The sequence below is a fragment of the Bombus vancouverensis genome, chromosome 9, assembly GCF_051014615.1.
Source record: "Bombus vancouverensis nearcticus chromosome 9, iyBomVanc1_principal, whole genome shotgun sequence".
Lineage (NCBI taxonomy): Eukaryota > Metazoa > Arthropoda > Insecta > Hymenoptera > Apidae > Bombus > Bombus vancouverensis.
Genome location: NC_134919.1, coordinates 12,410,918 through 12,427,234, shown reverse-complemented (window position 1 = coordinate 12,427,234; position 16,317 = coordinate 12,410,918). Strand labels below are relative to the sequence as shown.

At 38.0% G+C, this 16,317-nt stretch overlaps 3 protein-coding genes across 8 annotated transcripts in view; 1 reads left to right on the top strand and 2 right to left on the bottom strand.

The window, feature by feature from the left end:
* HnRNP-K (Heterogeneous nuclear ribonucleoprotein K) overlaps nt 1-9,812 on the bottom strand; it is a 93,745-nt gene extending 83,933 nt beyond the window's left edge. For 3 of the 6 annotated variants that reach the window (XM_033346472.2, XM_076621219.1, XM_076621217.1), the window contains exon 1: nt 9,685-9,811. The gene's annotated coding sequence lies outside the window, so the exon portion shown is untranslated. Of the gene's footprint in view, nt 1-9,684 lie in introns of all 6 variants that reach the window. The other 3 variants (XM_033346471.2, XM_076621216.1, XM_076621218.1) reach the window with 2 other exon arrangements.
* Nucleotides 1-11,070, top strand: part of LOC117163785 (uncharacterized) — a 26,176-nt gene extending 15,106 nt beyond the window's left edge. The window contains exons 2-3 of the mRNA XM_033346485.2: nt 10,163-10,524; nt 10,599-11,070. Of these exons, the coding sequence (XP_033202376.1) occupies nt 10,177-10,524; nt 10,599-10,718 (468 nt within the window). The 5' untranslated portion in view covers nt 10,163-10,176 and the 3' untranslated portion in view covers nt 10,719-11,070. The remainder of the gene's footprint in view (nt 1-10,162; nt 10,525-10,598) is intronic.
* On the bottom strand, nt 10,949-16,317 carry LOC117163782 (uncharacterized). The gene is made up of 4 exons (XM_076621228.1): nt 14,773-16,317; nt 13,700-13,920; nt 11,166-11,371; nt 10,949-11,083 (listed from the first exon to the last, which is right to left on the bottom strand). The coding sequence occupies exons 2-4, from the start codon at nt 13,792-13,794 to the stop codon at nt 11,043-11,045; spliced, it is 342 nt and encodes a 113-aa protein (XP_076477343.1). The 5' UTR covers nt 13,795-13,920; nt 14,773-16,317; the 3' UTR covers nt 10,949-11,042.

Sequence of the window (16,317 nt, the reverse complement as noted above, 5' to 3'; positions counted from 1 at the left end):
TGGATATAAAAGTGAACGAACTTCCTACAGTATTTCTATGACTGTACCAGCGATTTGAAAGTTTCTTCGTACCATCTTCATGAAGAAGGTGTTACATTTCTTCGAGGTTCGGTTTCTTACATTTCTTACATTCCGTGAAACGTTCGAGAAAAGAATTCTTGAAAAAAAAAAAGAGGAAAACGAGCATAATTAGCCAAAAATAGGCTTCTTAATCTTAAAATAGGCTTTCATGTTCAACCATCAAAATTGCTCGCTCTGACTTTTAAGTTTAAACGAGGGCCAAGTGTTTTATAAATACAAAGTATCATTCTCATAAATTGATCTTATCTGTGACGTACGAGCCATGTGAAACTGGTTTTCTTGGTAGATCAAGAGCCGACACACTTACTTTTCTGCCAAGCCAATAATTATAAGAAATATAAGTGTAATACTACAAATATAACAAGTACGTATACCTATTAATTATGGTAGTAATATAAGAATTTTGCTATAGAATCTTTTCGACTCCTTTTTTTTCGATAAAAACTTCTGACCTTTTTCTACGAATTGTTACTCCATCATGTAAAAGTGTTGTGTCTGGTATTTCGAAATCTCAATCGCCAGGAATATACCGCGGCGAACGTCAAAACGCTTGCAATTGCGACGCGTACCGCGCGCGAGAGGGCAGCTGCAACTGTCCTCATTTCGCGATTGTTTCTCTATCCGCGATGACCTTGAACCTGCCATTGCACGACCTTGTCAACGGAGAAGCGATCCTCTCGCTTTCGTGGCAGCAAAACTTTCGCTTTCGCTTTCAGCCGCGTGCTCCTGCTGCCCACGTGTCCTTCTTAATATACGCACGAAAGAAAACGAGAACGAAAACGAGACTGCGTACCATCGTCGGATACTTATTAATCGCTTCCATGTGAAATTCACGTGTTGTCGGTAACGTCAGTTCAGACATCGTCTATATAAAAACGAACGTACGTAGCCCGAGAGTGGAATCTTAAATTTCCTGAGGACGAATTTTGTTTCCTTTTTGGTCGATTTATGTTCTCAACGAGACAAGGATCAGGATATAGATGGTGAAACGCACGCTTGCCATTCAAAGCTGTTCCTTTTCATCTCATTCATCGATTCGAGAAACATGCCCAGACGGTCATTACTGTCGGAAACTTGGAGATTGTCGACAAGCAATTGTAAAAACCTCGCGCGTTTCAGTCGACTCGCTGTTTCTTGCATTTTTTTCTCGAAAAAGTTTCGTACCTGTTCGCTAATTAGTTTTAATTGCTCGCGTCAGACAACAAAGGTCGACGAGTTGAATCGAGTAAATCGTTCGTCGCCGTAACATTTTAATCGTGTCAGTTTCTTAGAAGAAATAAAATAAATTACGCGAAACCTGTTTTTCATGTATGTACGTAGTTTATAATGATTCATGAAAATTAATAATCGGAGTACCAAGAATGTCTTGTAAGACGGTAGACACTTGATGAAACATTGGACTTCTCATGAAAGGTAAAACACGTACACACATTGGATTGGAAATCTGTAGTATCGAACAAACCACTATTCACGGCACCTGCTATACGATTCGACGTTGTTTCTACCTTGGAGAAATTCTTGTATATCGAGTGTTGTCAAAATTATCAATTACCGTCGAAATCGCGAAGAATATCTTGCTTCAAACAACATGTTTATTTTTACGAAAGAATCGCAACAATTTGTCTACTATGTCGATGATCAGGAAAATTCATTGAAACAATGGCGTTCAATCGAACGGTACGACAAACAATGTTTCAGACGGGAAAATAATCATAGTCCAGTCATATACTAATACCGACGCGTTCAACGACGGAACTTTATTACACTGTTGGATAGGGAAATTAATTAACGACGTGCAATCTAGCGGCAATAGAGAACGGAATCTTGTAAACAGGAAACCTAGCAAAAAGCCAATTTCACCAGAGAATCTCAAACAATTAATTCGATATCGTATTATCTTGGAATATAGCAAAGTATATTCGAAACAAGTGAAACTGTAAAAGTGTAAAACTGTAACACTAATTTAAAGAATGAACAAGACAGGATAATTGAGCAAACTGTTTTAGAGTTTCAGCTTTCGAATCTCAATGTTTCAGAATAAAAATATTCCATTATTCAGATACAAAGTCTGACATTGGGCTTGAACCGTCATAAAAAAGGGGGAGGGATACTCAACTCATTACACTAAACGTTTCCGTTTGTACTATCTCTTCAATATCTTTTTTTACAATTTAAATAAGTTCTCAGAATCTAAGCTAATAACCTGAAACCTTCGTATCACGTTGTAGCTAACAATGAGTCTGAAACTGTCGTACAATGCTAACCAATTATTACGAATAATGACACACAGGAGAACGAAAGTATGCATTGTAGAATATATTCTGAAATGTGATCTCCTCTGTCCTTCCACGCGTCGCGATTCCCATGGGTGAGAAATGCACGGAACTCGCCGAATGCACAGCGCGAGCTGCGCGTAATTTGCAAGAGAGAACGTATCAACGAGATTCAGTCGGCGTGATCGCGACGAACTGTACACGCTGGATGCGATTCGACGGCATTCGCGAGCGGCAGGCCTAGATCAGCGACACCGCTGGCAATCGCTGCATTCCATCGTTGTAAAAGTACGTACACAACGGCTGCCTCCAAGGACTACTAGTAGCGAAGGAAGAGGTGGCCAGCAGTCGAAAAGGAAAACTGCGCGTGGCAGAGGGACGCACGAAGAATGCGCTTTCGCAATTTTCTTGGGCAATCGCGCAGCCACAGTGATCTTACGATTAAATATTCACGGGCGCGAGAGGAATTAAGTAAACAGGAGGAAGTTTCTTCTGTGCGAGGTTCGCGTCTCAAGAGGAAGACAGAGATTATTACATCGTGAACAGAAGCCAAAAGTTTTGCTCTGTTAGCAAACGAGGAGATTTTAAGATCAGGATCGTTTAGGTAGAAATGCAACATGCAATAACGATATATACGTATTTTCGAACGTACTGAGAAAGATTTTTCTACGCTAACATGTATCGTAATTAGTTCAGCTAATGACGTTTGATCGGTACTTGGATACTTGGTTGAATTACGTTTTAAATTTTAATATAGCGTCGAGCGATTTTTATACAAACTTTTTACTCGGTAATCACGGCAGCGTTACTAATGTGCGTGTTTGGAATAAAATTTCTTTAGAAAAAGCAGAAGTCGATCGAGTCTCTGCCACCCTCCAGTAAACAATCGTGTCGTCTTTATCACGGTCGGCTTACGAAACTAAATCGCAATTGACATTCTAAGCGACAATACATCTTCTCGGTAAAATTGCTAGTACCACTGAATAGTTTAAATCCGATCGAGGACGCGCATCATTAATGGAACGAAAAGCACCTGTTGTAGCACTTGATAATACATCTTTGCTCGATAGCTTATGAAAATTAACGTGTTGATACGCTTTAACCGCATATTCGTGAATTTCTCCTACCTTTTGATCTCATCCAGTTTCTTTAATAAATCTACATTTTTCTCTCTTTCTCTCTTCAAGGCAATCTCTGGATATAAAAATAGAACGTATGATTTGTTGCCTTTGGCGCGACTCCAAAACAACTTTTTCCCCGTGAGAAGTTTCCAGTTCTGTCAGTGACACATGGGGTCTCTTTTTTCGTACGTATTGATTGAAAGATGAAGAGGAAAGGCGAGAAAATGTCGCGCAAATAGCGCAATGAACTTGGTTCTCGCTTAATAGCAAGAACCAAGTTAGCCCCGTGTTATTATTTGAATAATTTTCAATCTAATCATTAAGCATAGTATGTACTTTTCTATTTTGAAAGATTGTTTATACTTGAAAAAATACAAAAGATTCATTATTAACATACGTAATGTGATCTAGAAAATTTTACGACCTATTTGTTTAAAGTCTCTTCGTTTATTGAAATGACAACAACGTTGATACAGAAATTCTAGGGCTGCAAAGGGAGTTAAAAAGAGATACATATTTCCTAATTATACCAAGTTCTCCGAAAATTCCATAATCGATGCAAATTAGTTAAGAACGTTAGAAAATTCCGATCGTTTGAATCGTATCCAGATTTCGTTTCACTAAGTCGATAGACAAAGCTTTGAATAACGTAATTCCGTAAGAACATCCGGTTACATAACGCTTGCCATTTCTACCATCATACTATATTGAAAAAAATACACATACACGTATGTACTCGCACAATCGTAATGTTCAGAGCTTTTATCCTCTCTCAATTGCTTTTAGCCGGTTACAAAACAACGATCGGCACGAATTCTCGCCAAACAAATTGGCTGTCCGCGGATCGATGAGATACAATTCGATTCAGCTCAACGCAATTCGACTAAGCAGCTGACCGTAAAACTCTTGCACGCTTTTGTGACGCGCCAAAAACGCCATGAAAATTGAAATATTTATTGAAACATCAGCGATGCAGCGACGAAAAATTGGCAAGTACTAAAAATTACAGCGCGAAACAACAATGACTGAATCGAATGATTAATCGAATTTAACAAAATGTCTCTAACCGATAAATATTTCCAATTAAATAAAAAAGATTTCCGAACCAATAACTTTTATAACGCAAATGATTTATGGGGGTCGATCATTTCCATAATGTAAAACATCTGTAAGAATCATTTAATATGAGATCATTTAATATATCTCTATAATTCAAAAATTTTATTTTGCGCCGATTATTTTACGGGGACGAGCTGAAATTTTTCAAGAGAAGGAACGAAACAGAAAGGCGACTAATCGTTTCAATGCCTTATCGGTATAAAACATCCAGCTGGATGTTTCCCATTAGAGCGCGGATGTGTGTCATTTACGCGTTTAACGCGCGCGCGAGTTTCACTTCACCTGGTCAAGTGTTTTCCTCGAACCACGTGGCTAACTGGAACGCCACGAAAGTCAGCGAATCGATGACATATTTTTGCGAACGAGTCGTTCGCGTATCCTCGCACGAGCTTCGACTGTACAGAAAAATTCTTTTCCACCAGACGACTACGTTGTCGAATAATGGAATTTCAATCTTCTACTCTCGTTGGTCCTATTACTTCGCGAAGATCATCGCCATAGGCTGATCAAACGTGAAAGATGGAAAACGTCAAAGAATTCATAAAAAAAAAAATTGTTGAATATTTTACGACAGATACAAAGCCTGGAAATTTTTACGAACGACAAGTACGAGGCAGAAAGTTAATTTAGATGGAAAGTCGTTCCTGGGAAGTTTCGAAAGGATATAAAAATGGTTAAAAATTGGCGTTTCGAAAAATAGATTCGAATCTGAACCAATAGGAAATATACGAGTGTACTTTAGACTCCTTTGTAACGTTGTAACGTTGAAAATGTATAGTGATATCGAAGTGACATTAATCGACACAGGCAACCGCATACACTGTATGCACAGCCACAGGCGAATTGAAATATTTCATTTAAACGTGGCCACGAAAAAAAGCAAACAAAGAAATAAATTGCTCGATGGTGCCTTTGTAACGAACAACAAAAAAATGGAAAGAGAATAATTTATTTTATCTCACTCTGGAGCACCGTTACCAAACGTCACGATAAATCTTAAATCCAAAAAATTTACTACGTATATCGGCCGGAAAAAAGAAAGAGCTTTACGCGTTTGTATCGTTCAATTTTGTCAATCGATCAATGGTTTGATTCGGCGGCAAATCTTTTATAAATTCCATCGAACCATTTTGTCATGCATAGCCGATATCCAGACCAAGTTTCGCGGTTAAAAAGGAACGGATCGCGTTGGAAAATACATAAACAGCATCGCGATAACAGAGCGGGCAAAAATCGTATCGAGGTCAAAGTAGCTCGAGTTTTATGCAATTATGCTCTTTTATGCGATTAATCGAAACAATTAATTCGCGAGGCCACGCTATCGGCCCGTGTTCACGCGATTACTTCGATTCGTGTCTCCAACGTCGGAACAAATTAATCGGAAGCGCAGGGCCTATCTTTTGCGGATAAATTCTCATCGATTTACATCGAACCCGAATACGAATTTCATCAACGATAAAATTAATTGCCCCGAATTGGCGCGTGTGTACGACTATTCAAATTGATGGTCTTTGAATCTATCGCGGTACGATAATGAAGATGCAAAAGTACTCGAACGATTAATCATAATGGACAAAAGGCTCGGTCAGTTCGTCTGTAATTACATCAGTGTGCCGGATGACGTAGTGACTGCGTTTTGGACGAGATCAATAACGAGAACAGTTTGGCGAAAAACAGAGTGAGATAAGAGACGTAAAGACATTGCGAGAACTCGAATGTTTAAAAATCGAAATCTTCGATTTAAACAATTCGGATATCCCGATTCGAATTAGACAGAAAGGGATAAAGGATTGCTACAACATCTCGATCATCCGAAACAACGAAACGAAACCCCCCGAGAGGAACAGACCCTACACGATTCGCCGCGCATGAGGTAATTTACACCACGATTACACCATAGGGTTACCAAATAGGCGCGCATTAAAAAGTAAGAGGGCGGGAACCACCGAAAATAATGAAACAGGGTGGTGCGCGGGGGTTGACCACGGGCATCCTCTTCTCCCTTTCTCATTGTTTTCCACGCGGGGACACACCGCGGTGCGTGTCGCGAGCACGCGTGCTCGCGTGACGATGGGCGTGCGTGTGAACTCACGCGGCCACCTCCGCGCCTCGTCGGTTTTCTCTCTCGATAACGCGTGTGCCAGCATTAATGTTTGCAGTCACAAGTTGGAAAGTTTTGTGATGGCAACCTCGAACGACCAGTTGCCAGGGCAACGGTTTGTTGTGCCATTGTGTCGAACCCCACCGGTAGAAATCCACCCCCAGCCGTCCACCACCCGTTCGCGAAGGATGTCCCTACCTGAACGCGACCTAACTCGGCTTGACCTAGCCCAAACTAGCTCGCTCCTATACTCCCACCACGCAACAGCCAATCAGGGGGTCGCGTTTCCCTTGGAACCTTCCTGGCAATTTCCCGTGGAACGTTCGATATCGCGCTCGATTCTCGAATTATGAATGATGCCTCGCTATATGTATATATATATATATATAGTCGAACACAGGAAGGGTACAAACACCGCTTACCATTCGTGACTCGGAGAAAGTGTTCGAGTGGAATGAGAAAACGAGAAGAGAAGAGAAGAAGAGGAGAAAGTGAAGACGACGGAGTAGGAGGATGGAAGGGTTGAAGGAAAAAGTAGATCAGCGGAGCGTTATGAGGGTCGTTTATAGATAGAGGAATTGTCTGAGATTTTGCGAATAGATCATCGACATCGAACGGCGACAGGATAACCCTTGGTATATATTTAGATTCTCGATCTCTTGAATATAACAATTTCTTTATTTACACATCTTATATCTTTGACGGTATCGTTTTATTTTCGTTACGAATAAATTACATCGTATTTAGATTCACAAGGATAAAATCGATCTAGCTAGGACTGATTCGCCTTCTATTAGTATCGGGATCGTTAAAGTTTCTAACTAAAGGGTCACCTGATTAACTAATTAATGAAGCACAGCAGAGTTGTTCTCTAAACCTTACAGTTTCTTTGAATTTGTATATTATCAATACCTTAAAGACTTATACAATTTGTGAAAGATAGAATTTGTCTCGTTGAAGGAAATTTTCTATCCAAAAGCGTCACGATTGATGGATCTGAATTAACTAGCAAATTACAAAGGCAGGCGTGCGCATGAATCGAATATAATAGTACGATCGAATACTCGACAATGTAATCGGCAAATTAATTGCGGAACCTGGCAAACAACTGTCAGAAGCGGTTAGCGTCGTAAGAAAATAATAGGCATTAAAGCCGAAGTTCACGGTGGAACGATCAGAAGATACGCCAGTGAAGGGCAAGGAAATCGTGAATGCACGTGGGATTGTTCGATAACGAGCTGGTAGTATTAAGGAAATTGGCTGCATCGAATCCCTGATAATTGTTTTATGAATCTTATTAATAGATGAAATTCAATTCAGATGACTCAAATATAGAAGTTAATGTTGAGCTCGTTCTTAGCTTAAATTATCAAATATTTTTATTGTATACCTCGATATAATTCTTTGGTGATTAAAAAATAATTAACGCAATATAATTGATAAATGAAGCGATACTGCGATGATTGATCGATGACGCGACTAATAGAAATGAAAATAATTTTTCATTTGATGAAACAATGCTTGTATTAATCACTGATCGTGAATCAGAATATCGTAATCGATAAGGAAGAGCTTTGCCTTTGCAAGTAACATCTAGAAATTTTCAAACCTTATCGGCAATAAAATTCTATTACAAACTGTTTACGTAGTGGAAGCGCGAATAATATGAAACACTCGCAAAAATGAATAAAGTGTGTATATTAAGCAGCCCTTACTTGCTGTTAATTTTGATTTAGCATGGCGCCATCTACTTTTAGAGTCCAGCAGTACATATATCGTCGCATAAATATTTCTTGAATATAGCTCCGTATAAGCGCGATTCAACATCGATCCAATAAATTTTCATCTAACAGTTCTCGATTAAATCGAAACGCTAATCGTGTCATTACAACTTAAGAGAGCCACATTCGTCATACACAAAAACGTTAATCCCCGCTCTCGCCGGATAACATCGTTCCTGGTTCACAGAGGGAGTATGTTTCGTCGTAAAAACAACGTAAAAGCGATTTTAATTCCGCATGCCAGAGTTTTACACAATAAATCGATCGTTCACTTGTACCTCGAACCATTATTGCGTTCGTAAAATCACGATTCGCATATTACCTAACGATAACGCAAAATATTTCCGGAAAGTATTATGCAAGTAAACACGTGATACGCAAAAAGCAATTGTGTCGTTAGTTATGGAATATTTTTTTCCGTATATTACTACGCCCTGCGTTGAGTAACGAGTTAGATAACAAAGAATCGTTGATACGAATACTATAAAACTATGCTTTCAGTTTCAAGTTACACGATAAATAATCGCAAATCATTTGAAAATAATATTAATAAAAAATACGTGCATCCATTTAGGCGTTGTAATATAACGATACATGTATTGCGCAAAGTAGCAAGTACGATACGTAAAGTTTGTATTCTTATCAAGCGAGATAACGTTCGTGGAAATATTGATGCTCAGTTGCTTGGTTTCATTCAGTTGACTTGTCATTATATGACGCTGAAATATAGAAAAACTAATCGAATAAAAACCGGTATACAAACATCGCATCATATCCGCGCGTTTACGTTTCTGTAAGATACAAAATTCTAACTACGTGTTACACGCCTGGCCGCATGGCCGAAATTATTGACTTAGCTGTCGATTCAAAGCGTCTAAAAATTTTACGGCATAGGATTATCATTGAAAGACATCGAATTCGTTATCATATTCGATATATAACCTCAATGGTTTAATTAATACTCTAAATGGGTTTCTTCGTGAAATTGTTATAAATTACGAATTCGAATAAGGTTTGAACGATTATGCTACGACTTGACCACGCGTACGGAAGAGGGCTGACGCGCGAGGGTCAGAAACTAACCCCCAAAAAAATGTATACGTCGTCCCTCGAAGACGAATCACGCTCTGCTCGCATAATCGTGAAAGCATATGAAAATTACAGCACGAATGAAATAGCATTACACCATCATAAGATTTCCGACTTACCCAATGCGTAGAAGAACTCCAGAATTCGATAAACCGGATGAATTCTCACTCACAAACACGAAACTTAACAGCAATCCCGATACAATGGCGAACAGCGGGTGCGTAGCGAATACTGAGCTAATGCTCTCGCCATCTGTCGAGCGTTTCGCTAAGTTGTCGGCAACAAGGACGTTTTCTATTGGACCGTTTCGACCAATCAAGATATAGCATTGGTTTACGCGGGAATGCTTTGGCGGCACGCCGCCATATTGCAAAACCGTTCAAATTGTAAGTTGTTAGACACACTACTGAAAAGATGGACTGTAACAATCATAATATTGATCAATTATTATCATTTGGTAATACAAATTCATGTTTCTGTCTCTATTTTGTTCAATTTGTAATATCTTTTAATGTGACAAATTACGAAACTGATAAATAATGTAATATTTGTAAGTGGTATTGCAACATTGTGGAATTCAAGAAAGCCGGATTTCAGATCAATTATACCGAATGTACAAGGAGATAGACGATGTTGAATCAGAATTATTAGAATGCCAAAAAGAATGTGCAACTACCGAGATAGAAATATATAATGTGAATCAATTGAAAGATAAGGGGACATATGTATTGGAAAATGTGAAGAGAAGATACAATGACTTAGAGGAAGAATTAAAGGAAGTTCATTGTAATTACTTAAAATGCATTGAGAAGACAAACAATGAGACTATTCAACAGAAAATTGATTCGTTAACATTGCAGAGAGATAATTTGAGAAGAGAATTAGAAGAATTAAATAAAGCAGCAGACGAAAATAATAAAAAAATAATGGCAGTGAAAAAGATGATTAAAATTCAAGAGGTATCCTTTATATATATATATGTTGTATATATGTATATGTCCGATCGAATTTTCATATATATTTTTATTTACAGAAGAAAAATATGGCGCTAATACGAAGATTGAAAAAATTTCAGATAACGCCAGATTTAAATGATAGAGTAAATATGATCCTAACTGATCCCAGACTTACCAAACAAAAAAATTCTAATTAAAATAAATTCTGTACAATTAATAAAATATACATATACATTCTTCGTTGTTCATATCTCACAATATCCTTTGTGTAATATTTGTAATACTATTTCGTTATCATTAATGCTGCAGTAGTACGAAACATTTTTCTAACCATTCCCTTCTCTTTTTTAATGAATCTATCACATTTACTGACTTATTTAAGGATTGTATCATGCTGTCATTCATGGCCACTATATTTGATCTCTTTTCTGCAATTCTTTTCATTAGAATTGCGTTTTCTTGTTCCATCTCGTTTACTTGTTTTTCCAACAATGCGCTTTCTTCTTTAATTTTCTGCGCATCTAGTGAACGTAAATGTAAGGATACATTGCCCGGTGGTCTCCTAAAACGAAACATATTAATGATTAATCATTAATAATACATTACTGGTCAGACATCGCTAAGAATCCTAGCTTACCAAGTACCTTCGGTCACGGAAGAATTTGCGTCCGATAATTTCGCAACTTTTTCCAATCCTTCCCGCAAGGATCCTTCGTTTAATATATCTTCTAAATCGCCATTCATTTTATCGAGAAGCTCCGAGCACATTGCTCTATGCAACTTTTGCCCTATACTCGGCTTTGTCTTGAGAATTGTAAGAATCGTAAGAGCATCCACGAAAGCATCCTCGCTGAAAGATTTTTAAACTATTTAAATATTTTCATGAAAATCCAGTTGAAAGAGAATACAAATTTTATTTTGTTTAACTTTATTACATTTTCTTATGAATGTTGATAACTTTTTGTTAGACTCACTTAACATAATTGTAGTTACACATGCATAGAAACTATGTAATACTAGCTATATGTAACGTAACCGACAATGCATCTTGTTCATATTTTCGTATTTTATTTCGTGATTGATTTAATTAACGTGAGATCGGAATATAACAAATAAAATATGAACACGCGTTGCATGTACAACAACTCGGGCGAGTAATATTCCTTTTATACCAACACCTGGCTAAATAAACGTGAATGAGTACGTTCAATGATCGTTGCGTGCATGTAGAGGTTCTACTATCGCTGGGATCAAATTTTTCTTTGTTTACCGTCCACAAAGACTCGCGCGATTGAATGGGGGAGAACCAGTATTCGGACGAGCCAATCCAGTTTTATAGTATTATAGTCGAAGCATACAATACTAACCCGTAATCGTTGCACAATTTCCGGAATTTTTTCATGTATTAATGTGATGATTAATGAGAAATCTTTTTCACACAATTATGAAAATGTAAAAACTGCGTGGTTTATCTTTATTAATATTTATATCCGATATATTATCTTTATTACATTTAATACAATGTAATTTTAAGAAAAATCCAATCATAAACTAATCATAAACATCTATAAACTAATCTTCAGGGAAATTTACAATTAACATATGATTTTTAGAATGACGTAACATATATTTTAAATATATTGTAAATTACATTTCTTATGAAAAGTGCAGGAAATTACTAACATAAAAACTACACCTTCGATTCTTCCGCTGATTTACGCGCACTCAATCAGGCCGGGACGGGTGCAATTTGATGTCAATACTACATATTTGCATTAGTCCTGACCTAATTGAATACGCTTCGTGGCATGTTCCTCCATCGTTGAATCTCGATTTCATCACGATTGATCTTCTCTTCGCTTCTATGAGGTCATCGAGAAAAAATGTTATCGCAACTTTTTATATCGTAAGGAGAGAATTACGCAATCGTTAAAAAAAATTACATAAACGATAGAAATAAACTAAAACGACGAAGAATGTAATTGTATAGAGAACACGTTCGTCACTGATTCATTCCAACGTGAAAATAACGGACAGGCAGAGGTACCCGTACGATCCCCACGACACGTACTGTACGAATGATAGAGCCGAACGATGGTGACCACATCAGGGAGGGACCAGGGACCCTTTGTTTCCTCGAACACTTCGTGGAATTCTTTGAAGGTCAACTGGTGTGTTGGGTTTCAAAGAGCGGTAGATTCTAGGAAGCGGGTACCGAAGGAAACTAATTTCGAAAATCGACCTGTCTCGCTCATAGAACCGTCAAACAGCAATGGGCAATTGTTGGGCCACGTGAACACCGACAAATTAACATGCGACGTCCAGAGAGGCCAATGACATCGAGTAACACCATCGCTCGTTTGGGTCATTGACGATCCCCCCTTTCCCTCCACCACCTCTTCTCTCCTTCTTCTACCGCTGATAAACGAAACATCAAGCTCTCTAAAACGTATTATATACAACGTCCTGATCTGCTCCCGCTGGTTATGTGTTCCCTTTGGCTTTCTTAATTAAAGAAGCATTCTTGACCGCAGTTCGTACTTGACACACTTACGTTGGCAGTACTGTTATCGTACAAACGTATATGAGAAAAACATAACCTGAAATTCAATGACAATCTGGCCTAGCCCGGATTTATACCATACAAATATTCCGTGCTTCATTTATTTTAGCTTAATACATAAATATTATTTATGAGAACATGTCATTTATGATATTTATTATGATATTTATTTCTTATGATATTTATTTCTTAGCTTCATTTTTAAGAATATATTCACAAGCTTAAATATCGTTTCACAATAATATTGTTTGAATATCTGTATTATCACAATTGAGTTATTTATGCAATAACCAATGTACATATTATGCAATGTTATTGAAAACATATTGCCAACATGTATAACTTATAATTATAAAAAAATCTACAGAGATATTGATAAATACAGTAGAGATTTGTTTGAATATTAATTGGAGGCGCATGCGTCTACATATGTATATATATAAAAGAACCGCGAACCCCAAGCTATGAAAGGCTGCATAACCTCTAAACATTAGATCCTTTCATAAATATAATATTGTAAATAATATATTCTATATAAATCGTAACAAATATTACCTGTCTATGTGTCTAAATTGACTAAAGTTACATCTTTGTTATCCGAAATAATTTACTTACCTCACTGATTCTGCGATGCGTTTAAAACTGTTTAAAATAGCTAGTCGAAATAAGAAAACATTGTTTGGATGTCCCTGTTCCTGATCCTCCGCCATTCTCGATCGAATTGTGTACAATCACAGAATCTTCGAATTTGAGTAACTGAACACTTCACCGAAAGCTGAATATAACGGTTCTTTCATTCTATAGAGTACGGACCAGTACTTTCGCGTCTCCTGAAACTGTTGGAAATAATTCAAATCGTCTAAAAGTATGTCGAGAACTTTGAAGTAGTTTGAAACGCTACGTATAGATGGCAGTTTTGTGCTTGACATCATCTTCACTTGAATGTTACCAACATCTCTCTACCAACATCAATATGTTTGTGTATGTGATTACTGATATTTAAATTTAGGAGAAAAAGTATTTCTTTCAAGAGAAAAAGGTATAAAATAATTAAACAATTACTGGATAGAGTATTATAGCTAATATTAAACTGCGTGTAATATTTTTCTTTTTAAATATTACTATTAAAGATATAGCATGTTATAATGTTCCAGGAATCAATTTTAGTAACCAATAATAAATCTAAATGTTACTCAACTAAAGTGAAAACTACTTCATGCGAACAAAACGAGCTGTAGGAATGGCAAAAGTCTATGACTAATAAGGACAGAATTGAAGATATACATACATGTATGTATAAGCAGATATAAGTAACTAACAATTAAAACAGATGCTGCGACGAGCCTCGCAATAACTTACTTAGATCTAATTAACATTCCTCTCAAATTAAACACGTATGTTACTCGAGTATCCTAATCACCTATATCAGTATTAATTAGATCTAACGTCAACTTTAATTAGCATGTCTTCCTTACTAGTGAAATCTACCAAATGATATGTCACGACAGAATTGTTATTTTCGATTTACAAAGATGCACACTGATATATTCGGCTAACTAAAATAACAACATTCATTCTTTTTCATTTGTTAAAAACATAAAAATAATTATATCTGATATTTCAGACTCAATATAACCGCAAGTCAGACTCAGGTCCTAAACTTGCCATGTAAGAAGCATGATACTAACCGATAGAACCGAAATTCACAATAGGTTAGATGCTTCGACGACACAGTCGCGCATCGTTCTGAGCTAGTGGTTCGAAGGGCTTGCTCTTATATTCCTCAGCTTCCAAGGCGAACAGGTCGTGAGTCCGGGTGTCGATATACAAACTACCAGACTAGAAATTGGATCATCTAACTCTATAGCTTGGGGCCAATGGTTTTCAGCTTCGTTACATGACTGCACCCCTACCTTCAGAGAATATCGGTGTTACAACCGTTCCGCTATATCTTCAACTTCAAAGGTCAACGTTGACGCTGGAAGAAGAGACGTTCGCTGTTACCGCAGATTCTCAAAGTAGCTCGCATTGAGTCGAACCGATGTGATGCGCCTCCGCTCCATTATGCAACCGGCCTGAACTATATTTTCTTTCCCCGTAGCCGTGAGCCAGCTCACGGAGAGAAGGCTCAGAGCGCTACCGTGGGCACCCATTCACTCGCTCACTCCGGAGACGACCGACCCTCTTAAATCGAGAAAACGGCATCTTCTCGACCAGTCTCGATCACATCGATCGCGATCGAGAAAGATCCCGGATCGAATGATCGCAATACGTTTTCAAATTCCATGGAACAGGATTTCATCCGTGGCGTTCTATAACAAAAGATGGCTTTACCAACGTCCCTTTGTTCTCTCGTTCCTTTTACTATCCTCATTCTGGTCAATTACATCGTTCGTCTTGGTCGTAGCCCGGAGGCAGTTAGGTAGATGGAGAAATGTTTAAATTTTATATGTTGCAGCGAACGCGAAACGATTATCATCACGATGATGCGCTCGGTATCCCGGATGAAAGTACTAGCACGTATTTTAAGAATTCCAATACGCAAGAATCATCCGTCAATTGCGTCAGGCTGCTGCATAGAATTGCGAGAAAATAGTTCGGACGCGGCGAACGTGTGTTCATCTACTTTGTCATCCTCCCTGTTATCATCGCTATACCACCCACGTGGTTGCGTCAGAAAGTACCAGAACTATCTAAACCGCAAATATTTCCTTCCTCCGTCGACCTCTGTGGCGTGGCTCTTTCGAAATGGTATCATCATCTATATAGCGAGATTGTAACAAAGCAAGGCTCAGGAGTCGATAGGAGGGAGGCATTATGCGTGCAATCCCTCCTATTCGAGATCATTATTCAATAACGACGTGTGAGCCGCTTCCGCAATTCGCGTTCGTGTCTTATTCTCTTAGAATTCGTACCGAGGAGAAAGTTGATTGGAATTGTCGTCTGATTATTCTGATTACGGGAATAGCATCGTGTCACTGGGGCACGAAATTGTTTCTCTTTACACATGCATATACCACGCTGTGTGCATAACTGCAATTAGCCAATCTATCAAACCTGTACGTTTCTTAATCCATTAAACTGCAACCTCTCCAGATGAACAAACAGTGATATTTCTGTTGCGCAGTGTACATTGAAATCTCAAATAGATAGATGTTGATGGATGTTTCAACGAGACAAAGGTTCCGATATTCTCACTAGACAAGACAGAATGACAATAAGGTCAACCCTTT

Excerpts from the sequence above, each read along its gene's own strand:
- LOC117163782 (XM_076621228.1), bottom strand. The coding sequence starts at position 13,794 with ATGGCGGAGGATCAGGAACAGGGACATCCAAACAATGTTTTCTTATTT. Across the intron at positions 11,372-13,699 it reads CGCATCGCAGAATCAGTGAG|CGAGGATGCTTTCGTGGATG; the intron begins GTAAGTAAATTA and ends AAAATCTTTCAG. Across the intron at positions 11,084-11,165 it reads AAATTCTTCCGTGACCGAAG|GAGACCACCGGGCAATGTAT; the intron begins GTACTTGGTAAG and ends GTTTCGTTTTAG.